Source organism: Bison bison, unplaced genomic scaffold (assembly GCF_000754665.1).
Source record: "Bison bison bison isolate TAMUID 2011002044 unplaced genomic scaffold, Bison_UMD1.0 scf7180017864537, whole genome shotgun sequence".
NCBI lineage: Eukaryota > Metazoa > Chordata > Mammalia > Artiodactyla > Bovidae > Bison > Bison bison.
In genome coordinates this window covers 453,304-467,363 of record NW_011495085.1, presented here as the reverse complement: position 1 = coordinate 467,363, position 14,060 = coordinate 453,304, and the positions used below count along the sequence as shown (strand labels likewise).

Genomic DNA, 14,060 nt, shown 5'->3' with positions numbered 1-14,060 from the left:
CCACAAGGGCCTCTTCCAACTTCCCCTACCTCACACCCACCCCACACCCCTACCCTCACAACAACAACACCCCACAACCTTACCCCAACCCAGCCCACTCCCAACCCATGTCCATCACACCCACCCCACCCCGACCCAACCCTACCCACACCCTACCCCCACCCTGCTCTACTCTCACTCAAAAGCTGTCCCCACCAACAGTCCAGTGGTGAACCCAGAGATGTTTTGCTTTACCTAAGTGTGGGACCCTTGGGAGTGAGGTGCTTCTGGAAACAAAGCACTCAGGCAACAGAGTGAGTTCTCTACCTGCAGCTGGAGGAGACCAGGGAGGCCACGTGGCCAGACAATGAATGGAGAATGGAGAGGGACCCCAAGGGCAAGGACGACGTTATGCATTGGGGGTGCTGGGTAGCCCTTGGGCACTGCTGATCCCAGCACACCTGACTGTAACCCCTAGTATCACTGCAGTCTCCAGAGCAGAATATATGGACCCTCTGTCCCAGAGCTGTAGACTCTTGAGTGTTTGTGTCCGGACCAACTGGGTCCAGGACCCTGAGAAGAGGAAGATGTGCAAAGAGGAGATGTCAAGATCATGAATCCAGGGGAGTTCAGGGCAGAGGGAGAAAAGAGTCAGCCTGGGGCTGCCAGCCAATCCCCTTCCTGCAGAGTGTGCCTCAGAACCCAGGCCATGGTGGAGAGTCCCAGAGCTCTGCTTCTGCAGTCATGGCACCAGATCAGGGTCCCCACATCCTTCATATCTCCTGCCTCACATGTGGAAGAGGCCTCTGTGCACAGCTGCTCCCCAGATCCTGCCAGTGACACCCATCAGTGAATCTGCCTACTTGCCCCTATAGAGGTTAGGCAGTATTGGGAGGTTTCCTCCTGGGAGATGGTCTGAGCCTGAGCCCTTGGAGGACAGCTGTTGAGTTGGGGTAGGGTGTAAATCTAGGCCTTACTGGATTTCTCCCTGAATATTGCACCTTTGCCCCTTCATGCTAGATGACCTGGCAATACCCACAGACCTGCTGAGTTCCTAGACTCTGGTGGGTTGTGTCCCCTGAAAGGAGGCTTCTATTCTGTGCTCTAGTAGTCCCTAAGATTTTCACCACCCACAAACAGAGTAGGGTATTCCAAACCTGAGAGACTTTCCTGGGCACACTGCCCTACCAGACTGGCCCAGGGAGGGCTTAGGGAGACCAAGCCATCTGGTCTCATCTTGGCTAAGCCAGGTAATGGCTTAGCCAAGACGTAGCCAGAGGTATCATTCCCATGTCACTCTCCGTAAGTCCCTCTGTGACACTCTCTTGAATCCCAGCCCTTGCCTGTGAAAAGGAAAAAGGACAGTAAGGCCCCTGTTGACGATGTTTTTGCTTTTGAGGAAGAACCTGAGATAAGGAAAGTGAAACACTTGGTAATTTAAATTCTGCCAAATACGAGGTATTGTCATTTTGATTTAGAATCCAGTTTCAGGCTCTCATTCCCCATCCCCTGTAAAAACTTGTATTAAGAGCATGCTTGTGATAAAAGCAATGAAGATCTCACAGAGGCAATGATGGCAGCAAATGTTACTTCACTTGGTAGTGATAAAGAAACTTGGAGATAGTATCAGGTCTGAAAGCACAAAGAATGAGAAGTTGGAAGCAGACCCAGGCTTAGGAAGTAGGGTGACAATTGGCCAGGTCATGCATAGGAAAGATCCTCACCCCCAGTTGAAAGTTATGTTCTGAGAAGAAAAGAAGTAGAGTTGAGAGGACTCCTTGCTGATATTTTTGCAAAGAAATGAAACACTTTTATTCTTAATGCTTAAGGTCACAGGATACTAAAAAATGTAGGTTTACTATTTTTATTTCTCTAAACATTGACAACAAGTCAATCCTAAAGGAAATCAACCCTGAATATTCATTGAAAGGCCTGATGTTGAAGCTGAAGGTCCAAAACGTTGGCCACCTGATAAGAAGAGCTGACTCATTTGAAAGGACTCTGGTGCTCAGAAAGATGGAAGACAAGAGGAAAAGGGAATGACAGAGGACAAAATGGATGGATGGCATCACTGACTCAATAGACATGACTTTAAGCAAACTCTGAGAGATAATGAAGGTCAGGGAATCTTGATGAGCTAAGGTTCATGGGGTCTCAAAGAGTCAGACAGGACTAGTGACTGAACAACAACAAACATTTACAACAGTTAGTGTAACAGGGTTCCCAAATTTAAAAAATACAGAATGGCTGTGGGAAAATATAATAATTGTGCCTTACATTATTAAGTTGGCTTTGCACTCTCAACATGAGTTGTCATCCTGGTGGCCCTGCTCCACCGAACAGATCAGGTTTGCCTGTCATTATATTTGAGGCTTGCTTGCTTTTCATTTTTTCAGATAACCTGAGTGGAATATCATGACTTTTTAATTTTTCTTTCCAGTCTTACTGAAATATTAATAGAATTGACATATAGCCCTGTGTAAGTTTAAGGTGTTCAGCATCATGAATCCACTTACATCCATCCTGCAATGATGAGCATGGTAAGTCTAGTGAACATTTATCATCACATATGAATACAAAATTAAATAGAAATAAGTATTTTCATTTTGATGAGAACTCTTAGGGTTTACTCTATTAACCTTTGAGGGGAAGGAGGGAAGTTGTTCAGTCGTGTTCGACTCTGTGCGACTCTGTGTGGAAGCCCACCAGGCTCGCCCTTCCCTGGGATTCTCCAGGCAAGAACATTGGAGTGGGTTACCATTTCCTCCTCCGATGCGTGAAAGTGAAGTTGGTCAGTCATGTCCGACTCTGTGCAACCCCATGGACTGCAGCCTACCAGGCTTCTCCGTCCATGGGATTTTTCAGGCAAGAGTACTGGAGTGGGGTGCCATCACCTTCTCCGCTATTAACCTTTATATCCAATATAAAACAACATTAGTTATACTTGTGTTGTATGTCACCTAACAAAACAGTGTTAGTTATGCTTGTGTTGTATGTCACCTGCCTCATACATACTGCTTACTAGAAGATGAACATGATTGTTTCACAAGGTGTCCCTTCCAGTTGCTGAGAAGGATGCCAGCTAGGCCCCTTTGTACATATTAGAAATATTCCCTCCCAAGCTGCCCGCACCCACTTCCTCTGAGCCTCTCTCATCTGTGTGTCCAGTCTCAGTGCTCCCTTCATGTGCCCTTGGAAATAGGAAGGAGGGACAGCCACTGGCATCTCCCTTAGGCAAAAAGAAACAGAGTCAGACCCTGTGAAACTATTAGGTGTTGTTTCCAGGGCTCCCAAGAGCTCTGGCACCACAGTCCTTTATGTGTCATGATAGAACAAATAGCCCCAGGTCATTCACCTTAAAACCTACATAAATAAGCAATCAGCCAAGCGAAGGTATAGAACTGATATAGAATTTAAAGACTTAAGAGGCAATTTTCTGTAACAGGTTAACTGGGGGTATCCTCTACTGCACGTTAATGAAGTCTCCTTTATGTACAGTTGGGAAGGTCCACTGGAGTCAGAAATGGCAACCCACTCCAGTATTTTTGCCTAGAAAATCCCAAGGACAGAGAAGCCTGATGGGCTACAGTCTATGGGGTCGCAAACAGTCAGATACGTCTGAGCAACTAATACTTAATACTAGAAAGAAATTATATGAAAAGTGAAGTGCTAGAAAAGAAGTCATTTATTACAGTAGGACACTTGGAAGGTTCACAAGCCTTGTGTTTCCCTAAGTACTCAGTTACACTTTCACAATCAGAGTAAGAGGGGAGGGGGGAAAGATCTTCTTTTTCTTGAGTAGAACAGCACGTTTCCATTACCAGTGCCCCCCCAGGTAGGGCAGGGAAGTTTATTTGTCCATTCTATATGGTCAGGCTAGGATATCCTAGTTCAGTTCAGTTCATTTCAGTTGCTCAGTAGTATCCAACTCTTTGCCATCCCATGGACTGCAGCACACTAGACTTCCCTGTAGTATTACTTGGGAAAAATATTTTCAGGTCTCAATTCAATGCAAGTCTTTCATTTTGAAAAGTCATCTTTCTCTAAGTGATAGTGTTTTGTATGCACAGAGCCTGTTTTGGGGAGGCATTAAGTTGTTGATTTGGAGAAGGCAATGACACCCCACTCCAGCACTCTTGCCTGGAAAATCCCATGGATGGAGGAGCCTGGTGGGCTGCAGTCCATGGGGTCGTGAAGAGTCAGATATGACTGAGCAACTTCCCTTTCACTTTCCTGCATTGGAGAAGGAAATGGCAACCCCCTCCAATGTTCTTGCCTGGAGAATCCCAGGGACGTTGGAGCCTGGTGGGCTGCTGTCTATGGGGTCGCACAGAGTCGGACACGACTGAGCGACTTACCAGCAGCAGCAGTAAGTTGTTGATCACTGGGCAGGTTGTAGGTCTTGTTTTCTGCTATTGTTTTATTGTTTGGGGGCACATTCTGGAAAGAAGTTGTCTTAGTGGCCAAAGACCATGTTTTGGGGGCTATTAACGCATGGAGCTCACTAGCCAGGATGTAAGTCTCATGCCACCACAGTTTGATTATTTTGGGCCATGTCTCATGCTTCTGCTGCATGGTTTTGTTGCTAAGCAAGTTAGCTTGATTTAAGAAATCCAAGCTGGCTTTGATACTAAGCATTTGTTTTGCTTATGAGTCGAGCAAGCCTGCATGTTTCAGAATTTTCCCATTATTTTCTTGAATGTCATTAGTCTTATTGTGGTCTCCCAAAACCCCATAAAGTTTCTTCTCTATCTACAGTTCCCTAATGAAGTTTCAAGCTAACTGTTTGAACATTCTGTTCTCTTATTCTGTCCCTACCACCTAGGGGCACTCCTAGCCCCCGAGTGCAGGCTTCAGTGCCTTCAGTGATCCTGACACCTCTCCAGAAAATGAGATGCAGCTCTGAGAGCCAGGAGTCTAGGCCCCTAGTTCTGCTGTCATTTTCTGCCTCCCCCTTGTTCTGGGCTATCCCCTGCCAAGTGCTGCAGTCCTACCTGCCTGGATAGGGCCCTCAACAACCCTACCCCCACCCACTGCATTCTACTGTTGCTTTGCCTCTAGAAGCACCACCCTAAGGAGTAACTGGCTAGAGTTAGGGTGACCTAGACATCTGGCAAGTCTTCAATCAGGAGGAAGAAGGAGGGGGGCCTCTTTTGTTTAGGTCTAGATGTCATTGAATCTGTCTAGCCAAGCACAGGAAGAGGCAAAGGGGTCTCATAGAGACGGTAGACTATCCCAGTGTAAGCAGGGATCTGACTCCAGAGTGGAGGGAGGACAGACATACTGGAACTCCAGGTGGGATCTCCGCTGCTGGAGGCTGGGTCCCCAAGCCTTCTTGTCAGTCTGGGGCCTCTGAGGACCAGCCAGGCTGTGGTCTTCCTCCAGAAGCCAGGGAGGGTCATCTTCCAACATTTCTAGTGACTCTTTGGGTGCAGATTCATTCCAAAGGGCCCCAGAAAAGCCCTGGGGAGCAGATGCTTTGCAGTCGCAGAAGGAATTCTGCCACTAGAGAGGGAATGAGCTCTTCCCATGCCGAAATGAGCTCAGTGGCTGCACCAGCCTGTGCAATACAAAAACAGGAAGATATGTCCCCCAGGTTGACTCACACCTGGGTCCTGGGAGTCGTCCTGGCCAAACCTGACGCTGGGCAGGAAGAACACGTCTTCATGTAGATGAGCCCCTAGTGCTTCTGTGTCCAGTGAGTCCCCTGCACAAACAGACTCTGTGGAGCTGGGGGTGGACAGAGGCCTGTCCCCTGCCTCACTAGAAAAAACTTTTTATTAATACTTCCTGTTTTTAGATCATTTGAAGACAGTGGTCCCTCCTGCATCCTTAGATCTCCTAGATGCTGAGTTCCCATGGAAACATCCAAAGCTTAGACTTCTGCTTTTTCCTGTTTCCCTGAGTCCCTATGAAGTCAGCTAGCTCTTCCTAATGTTCACTGGGGCACATTCATCCATCTTCCCCCAAGTAGGCCTTCCAGTTCCTCCTTCGTGGAGCATGGCAGCACCCTGCCTTGGCTGTCTCACACTCACCAGGCTGGAAAGGAAACCAGGGGTGAATTTCGACTTCTCTCTGAAAGTTATTTGAAGTACTGGTGGAAAGTGCCAGCATCATCATGGTTGTTACTTAATTAGGGACTGGATGATTCTCTTTGTTGCTAATCTTGAGCTTCTGCAGCTGTTTGGCCAAGGTGATTGCCGGAAGTCAAAATGCCCTTAAGGCACATTCCAGCTTAAACCTATTTTAGGGTTTTTAACTCTATTTAAGGGATACCCACATCTCTGGCTGCTGATGGGGATGGTGGGAATTTGGTGAATGCCATCTCTAGGAAGTTACCAAACTGTAGAGTAGCTTTCAGGTCAGGGAAGGCCTCCTTCTTGCCTTCCATATAGAATTGTTGGGGCATCACAATGCCAGGCGTGGAGAGGTTCCATCTGTCTGTGTTCTGAGACCTCAGCAGAACCAGTGTGTCAGCCAGCCCAGAAGGGGCTTCAACCCAGACCCTTTGATCCAGGATTTGCACCTCCCCAGGGAGAAAGTCCGTGTGGCTACCTGTTCTTAAGGCAGAGCAAAGGAAAAACTGAATTGTATTTGTGGGCTTAAAGTTGAGCTCCCATCAGAATCTCTGTAAGTGAGGGCCTTAAGGGAGGGAGAGAGGTTGGGGTTGGTGGGGGGTCAGTTTCAAAGGCGCTTTGGATTTCTTGTTCACTGGCACTGAGGGAAGGTCAGGTTACCCAGTTACATTGGGAAGAAGCCTTTGAAGGTCATGCTGAGGGTGCAGGTCGCTGGACAGAGCCCAGGCTGGGATGTGCAGGGGACCCCTGAGCCTCCGGTTTACAGCCGTTTGCTGACACAGATTTATGTCTTTGGCCCACGTTTATTTCCCTTCAGGAGAGCCCACGACCCTAAACCATAAGTGGCTTTCCGGCAAAACAATGCCTGTCCCAGGTTTGGCCAGCCAAAACAGTTTTGCATCCTCTCCTAAAACACATTCCTAAATGTAATAGGCTAGCTTCAGGGAGGAATGCCCTTTTGCCTCCAGGGAGGAAGGAAGTCTGGATCTTGGGTTTGTCTTGGGTTTAACGATCCACCTGGTCCCTTTTTAGCCACTCCCTCTTCTGAAAATTTTTCAAGCCTAGCCTAAGATAAGTCTTTGAATTCCTCCAAACAAAACACACTTGTGCTGGGTACTTTCATGGTTTTGTTACAAATGTCTGGTCCCTCTGTTCTCCTGGCTAGCTCCTAGGTGTATTTTGACCTGACCAGTTCCAGGGAATCCTACACTCTCAAAATATGGAGGACCCATCATCCCTCCATTACACCTCTGTTCCTTCGTGAACGGGAACATGTTTCACTGTCTGACAATGTATAAGTGACAGTGTGATACTCAGGAATCTTACTTTTTTTCTTTGTTTTCTGGGGTGACATTACCATCCACACAAAGCTGTCTGAATGTGAACATTTGGTTGATTTTGATGTGGCCCAAACTTCCCCAACGAATGTACCTTCAGGTTAGTTTTCTCCTTTTATATTTTTCAATATTTTGGTAACCTATTGTGAACAGACAGGATCCCATCAGTTGTATGCAGTGAGAAAGTAAAAAAAAAAAAACCCACTCAGCCTTAGCTGGATGGAAATCTAGTAGTAAGATAGCACTTTATCTGGAAACGGAAATTTCAGCCAGAATCTGAAAAGTGTGTCCTGAAAGGAGAAGAGGGTCTGAGGCCTGAGCACACTGCTCCACACTGGAGACTTGGGCTCTGACAGATGTACCTGCTGGGGTCTTCATGGGACAGTCCATGCAGGTCATGATCCTGTGGAGAATTTTCTTTGCCTTTCCATTCACGTTGGCAATTGTATACTTTGCTTTTCCTTCTACATGCAGTTTTACCTTTATCCCAGACACTTTGGTTTCTTCTCTGATTTTCACCACTTGTACAGATCATTACAACATTTCTTAACCAGATAAAATTTGACAGGGTAGGGGCAGTGAGGGATGGGTTGGGGTGGGGTGAGATTTAGGGGATGGGGCCACACAGAACAGCATCTGGTGTCATAGATCCCTGATGCGGATAGAACTCGTGCCCCTGCTGTGAAAGCATAAAGTCCTCCACCCTGAAATTCAGGGAAGTTTCTGGAATTGATTTAATGAAAGACATCTAATTAGGAGGAATTTTTGGGTGACATTTTAGTTTGTGACCAGTGATTATAGTTCATATTATTTTACAGTTTCTTGGTTTGACTAGGCTAAAGGATTTTGGGGGTTTCTTTTTGTTTTAAAGGCTAAAAACTATTTTTTAATCCCATGGGATACGAAAAAAAAAAAAATCTGTAGAATATTTGAAAGAGTGGAGGTTTTGTTCTAAATGTGAGTGTTTTGGTCCACTGAACCGAATGGTAATAACATTTGTAGAAGAGACAACCAGTGAAAGTGACGTTTTTATGAAGTGACATAACAGCACCCATTGTGTGAGTTATTGGTTGGAGTTTAGAGACAGGCTGTGTTGGGCTAAACTCCTTATTCCTGTTTTCAGCCCTTGAGTAATAATCAGAAGCTTTCTCTGAAGAGAGTGGGGTCAGCTGTCAGACTCCTAGGTACCTACCGGCCAGCAGGGCTGGGATTAAATGCAGCAGACAAGAGATACGGGATGGAGCAAGAGGTCACCTTGTCCCTTTGTTGCTGCCTGGAGAGATGCTTGTCCATGTGCTAGTTGGACAAAAGCTGTGACTTTGTGGCCAGAGGATGTCTCTGACCCTGCCTTGGGTTCCCTGAGGGTGGAGGGACAGCAGGGTCTCCCCGGTTCCTTGACCAGAGAAGGAAACCCCACCCCCAACTCCCATGCCTTTGCTCTCTGACATCCTCCCAGGACTCATTCCAGAGTAGGTTCTTCAGGATGAACATCCAGGCTCCACCCCGACTCCTGGAGCTGGGCGCACAGAGCCTGCTGCGTAATGAGGCCTTGGCCATCATGGCTCTGGAGGAGCTGCCCATCGAGCTCTTCCCACCACTGTTTATGGAGGCCTTTGCTGGAAGGCACACAGAGGCCCTGAAGGCAATGGTGCAGGCCTGGCCCTTCCCCTGCCTCCCACTGGGGGCCCTGATGCAGGACCACCAGCCTCATCTGGACATCTTCCAGGCAGCACTAGATGGTCTGGATGTCCTGCTTGCTCAGGAGGTCCGCCCCAGGTAAGGTCAACCTGGCAGACTGGTGGGGCCTGGGGGTGTAAGCAAGATGCAGACAGGACAGGTGGATGAGGAGTCATATGGAAACAGGCAATTGGGTGTACAGGACTGGTTGAGGGGGAAAGGGCAGAAAAGGCATGTGGGCCACCCCCCATTATCCCTTAGAGTGGGGACCAAGGGGGACCTGGAAGCCAGAGCAGCTGTTGTGCATGGAGTGCAGAGCACTCATGAGGTCCTGGTGCCTATTGGCCTCTGCACAGCTCAGCCTTTCCCCTGCGGCCCCACAGACGGTGGAAGCTGCAGGTGCTGGACTTGCGCAGGAAAACCCACCAGGACTTCTGGACCCTGTGGTCCGGGATGAAGGTCAGTGTTTGCTCACTGCTGGAGCCTGAGCCAGCCCAACAAATGCAGAAGAGGTGCAGGGTGGAGGCGCAGGCGGGGCTGAAGCCAGCGCAGGCCCCTGTGGAGGTGCTGGTCGACCTGTGCATCAAGGAGGATACTCTGGATGAGACCCTCAGCTACCTGCTGAAGAAGGCCAAGAAGAGGGGGAAGCTGCTGCACATCTGCTGCCAGAAGCTGAGGATCTTTGCCATGCCCATGCAGAGCATCAGGAAGATCCTGAAGGTGGTGCAGCTGGACTCCATCCAGGACCTGGAGGTCAACTGCATCTGGAAGCTGGCCACGCTGAGCAGGTTCCTGCCGCACCTGGGCCGGATGGGCAACCTGCGCCGGCTGCTGCTGTCTCGCATCCACATATTGCCGCATACCACCCCGGACCAGGAGAACTGCCTCAACCAGCTCACTGCACAGTTCCTGAACCTGCCCCACCTGCAGGAGCTCTACCTGGACTCTGTCTCCTTCCTCGAGGGCTGCCTGCACCAGGTGCTCAGGTGAGGCGTGGCACCAGCTCTGCAGCAAAACCTGGCCTCTTTTGTTTCATTACCATTGGGGTGTCTATTTGTGCCTGCTGGGGACATGGCCAGTGTGCACAGGGCACTCGGAAGTCCTCACGGTACGGTCACTCTGTCCCCGGGCGTCTTGCCAGGTCACCTCCCTGGTTAGGGTCAGAGTCGTGGCCTAGCTTAGATGCTGCCAAAGGGGACTTTTGCTGGGAGTCCGCATTGTGGGGGTCAGGTGTGATGCCCTTGGGGATTTTTTCCGAGAGAGTGATGTCTTAGCTGAGACAATGACAGAGAATGACAAAGAATTGTAGGTGGTGATGGATGGTTTGTGGCTCCCTAATATCTGGGGGATATGCACCCAGGGATCGTCTGTAGCTGCTGGGACCCACCAGCCCATGTCTACTGCATCCGGCCTGCTGTTGAATTCAACTAGCCGTGTCCTGTACAATCATCTTAATTCCTGTGAACAAAATACTAGTAAGCTGAAATAGGCAAATAATCTTTGTTTACTGTTTGTTTCCCACATTAAAAATAGTTCATCATTTTGTGCAGGGGGAGGTCATAACCATATGAGCATGACCTTCTCCCTGGAAGACCCCTTGCCTTCCTTTCAAGAAGGTGAGAGGCCAGCTCAAAGCCAGTGAGATCCCCTGTGTTCCCGTGAAAGAGGCCTCTCCTCCCCAGATCCCTCTGCCCACCACCTCTGCCCCTGAGACTGACTGCCCTGTCTTTCCCCAGGTGCCTGAACACTCCTCTGGAGACCCTGTCGATCACCAATTGCCTGATTTCGGAGTCAGACCTGACATACCTGTCGCGGTGCCCGAGCGTCAGCCTGCTGAAGGACCTTGGCCTCAGTGGGGTCAACCTGACCAGCCTCAACTTGGAGTCCCTGCAGGTCCTGATTGAGAGGACCTCAGCCACCCTGCAGGAACTGGACCTGGATGAGTGCGGCATCATGGACTCTCAGTTCAGTGCCCTCTTACCCTCCCTGAGCCACTGCTCCCAGCTCACCACCTTCAGCTTCTGTGGCAACCCTATCTCTATGGCTGTGCTGGAGAGCCTGCTGCACCACACCACGGGGCTGAGTAAGCTGAGCCATGTGCTGTACCCCGCACCCCTGGAGAGCTATGAGGATGTGCATGGCACCCTGCACCTGGGCCTCCTGGCTCAGCTGCATGCCCGGCTCAAGCAGCTTCTGTGCAAGTCTGGGCGGCCCAGCATGTTCTGGGTCAGCGCCAGCCCCTGTCCACACTGCGGTGACCAGATCCTCTATGGCACCGAGCCCATCCTGTGCCCCTGATACTTGCCTGACTAGCCCAGCTCACGAGTATCAGGCTGAGAATGAACACAACCATTTCAGACAATTTTTCAGTGTAAGCGGGAAAAAGTGATTTAGAGTGGGCAGTGGTGGAGGCTTGGTGGAATTTTTGGAAAGATATGTTCCTACAAAGTTAGAAATGTGAATCTGATTTTTGGAGGGGGAATTTTGGGCTTGGTAGGGTGATGGGGTCATTACCCCTCTGTTGGATTGTTACAAAGAAGTAAAGGGAACTTCAATGTCAATCATTTGATGTCTTCTGTGACCTGTGACCATGATTCTCCCCTTTAAATTCATGACTCTCCTGTTAGTGGTTCTATAAAAGGGCCTGAGCATGAGTGGGGCCTAGATGCTCTCTGATAGGCAAGAATCAGCTAAAGGAGTTCAGGGCACAATCTTTCCACTCTGTGGTTTTCATTTCCAGGGCATCCACCTCCTCACTTATTTCTGAGGCTGTTCAATCTGTCATCATATACAAGGTGCATCCTCAGGGCCTGGACTGAACTAAGTGTCCAGGAGTGAGCACCGCTGGTGGGAACCTTCTTCCAAGGAACCCCTACTACTAACCCCACCCAGGCGCTGGACTCAAGCATTTTCCTCAGTGGATCCAACAGATGCAAAACCTCCATCTCGGGCCATGGGCAGTGCCAAGATGGGTCCACTGTACAATGTCAGGCCTGGAGTCCTGGGGGATATTCACCAGCAGACCATCTGGAGCCTTTGGGACACACCAGCCCATGCCCACCTTCCCATTGCTCAGCTGGATCTGACTCTTTGGGAATCAATGGACTGTAGCCTCCCAGGTTCTCTGCCCATGGAATTCTACAGGTTGGAATACTGCAGTGGGTAGTCATTCTCTTTTCCAGGAGATATTCCTAACCCAGGCAGATTTTTTACCATCCGAGCTGCCAGGGAAGCCTCCAGTTTCTAAGAGAAAACCCAACATCCCTGAATCAATTGTCTAAGTGTGCTTTTATGCCACTAATATTCCCACAGGTTTATTTTGTTTTTATATTAATCAAAGCTTTCACACACAATTATTTTTTCAAAGGCTGATGGAAATCCATTCCCAATTGTCAAAAAAAGTCACTTCTGAGTTGAGTATTTCAGTGTTGATTCATCTGTACCTTTTTTTTAAAAAAATCTTAATCCTTAAGTTTTTACCTTAAGTCACATGGTAAAGATAAACTTTCCTCCAAATCCTGGTTCTCTGCCAATTTGACAGCATTAAGGCTTTTAATAAATTCTCTTTGCCCATCATACCTCTTTGCTGAGACCTAGTCCTCTGAGATTCAGAGATATTTAGTAACTAAAACAAAATAATAATAATAAGAGCACCCCTTCAGAGTGGAGGGCTCCAGCTACACTTTTTCTGACCAATGGAGCTGAAACCAGCATGGACCAGCCAAAGTTTAATCTACGAATGTCCTGGAAATTAGTATCATCTTGATTTGAGCTTTCCTGGTGGCTCAGATGGTAAAGGACCCACCAGCAATGCAGTAGACTCAGGCTTAGTCCCTGAATCCAGAAGATCCTCTGGAGAAGGGAGTGGTTACCCACTCCAGTATTCTTTACTGGATAATCCCATAGAGGAACCTGTTGGGCTACAGTACATGGAGTCACAAAGAATCAGACAGGACGGACTAACACTTTCAGTTCACCTTTAATAATGTGGGTAAGCAGGTGGTGCAAGTTGTCATTGAGTTTTTCAATGTGTCAGGGTCCATTAAGGTTCAGTCCCTCTCTGTACCACCCTTGCATTTAACCTGTGAAACCATCCTTTTATGATTTCTTACTAAGCGAATTAGAACTGAGATCAGAAGTAGCAAGAAGCCAGACGCTCTGGACTGATTAGGTGAGGATGAAGGAGAAGAGTGAAAGAGCTGGCTTAAACCAAGTATTTAAAAAAACTAAGTTTATGGCATCTGGTCCCTTACTCCATGGCAAATAAAAGGGGAAAAAGTGGAAGTACTGACAGATTTCCTCTTCTTGGCCTGTGCAATAACTGCAATGGTGATTGAAACCATGAAATCAAAAGACGGTTGCTTATTGTCAGGAAAGCTGTGAAAAACTTAGTGTGTTGAAAAGCAGAGACATTACTCTGACAACAAAGGTCTCTATAGTCAAGGCTATGGTCTTTCTAGTGGTCATGGACGATTGTGAGAAGTGGACCACAAAGAAGGCAGAGTGCCACAGATTTTTGCCTTCAAGTTGTGTTGGTGAAGACTCCTGAGTGTCCCTTGGACAACAAGGAGATCAAACCAGTCAATCTTAAAGGAAATCAACCCTGAATACTTGTTAGAAGGAATGATGCTGAAGCTGAAGGTCCACTATATTGATCATCTGATGGCAACAGCTGACTCACTGGAAAAGTCTCTGATTCTGGGCAAGATTGAGGGCAGAAGGAGAAGAGGGTGATAGAGAATGAGATGGCTGGATGGCATCACCAATGCAATGGACATGAACTTGGGCAAACTTCAGGAGATGGTAAGGGACAGCAAGATCTGGCATGTTGCAGTTCATGGGGTTTCAGATACAACTGGGCAAATGAACAACAACAATCTCTTGAGATAAAGATGTCCCAGGGAGAGTAGAAGAGGAAAAGGTTTGTGAGAACAATGGAAATCCCTGGCTGTCCCCTAGAGATGGATAAAGTGGGAACAGGCTGGCCACC

The 14,060-nt window shown here is 48.3% G+C and overlaps 2 protein-coding genes across 2 annotated transcripts in view; both read left to right on the top strand.

The window, feature by feature from the left end:
• Nucleotides 1-14,060, top strand: part of LOC104982689 (zinc finger protein 280B-like) — a gene marked incomplete at its 3' end in the record, with an annotated part of 57,631 nt that overhangs the window by 18,210 nt on the left and 25,361 nt on the right.
• LOC104982653 (melanoma antigen preferentially expressed in tumors-like) lies at nucleotides 7,458-11,368 on the top strand. The gene is made up of 4 exons (XM_010832086.1): nucleotides 7,458-7,493; nucleotides 8,850-9,169; nucleotides 9,454-10,056; nucleotides 10,807-11,368. The coding sequence occupies exons 1-4, from the start codon at nucleotides 7,458-7,460 to the stop codon at nucleotides 11,366-11,368; spliced, it is 1,521 nt and encodes a 506-aa protein (XP_010830388.1).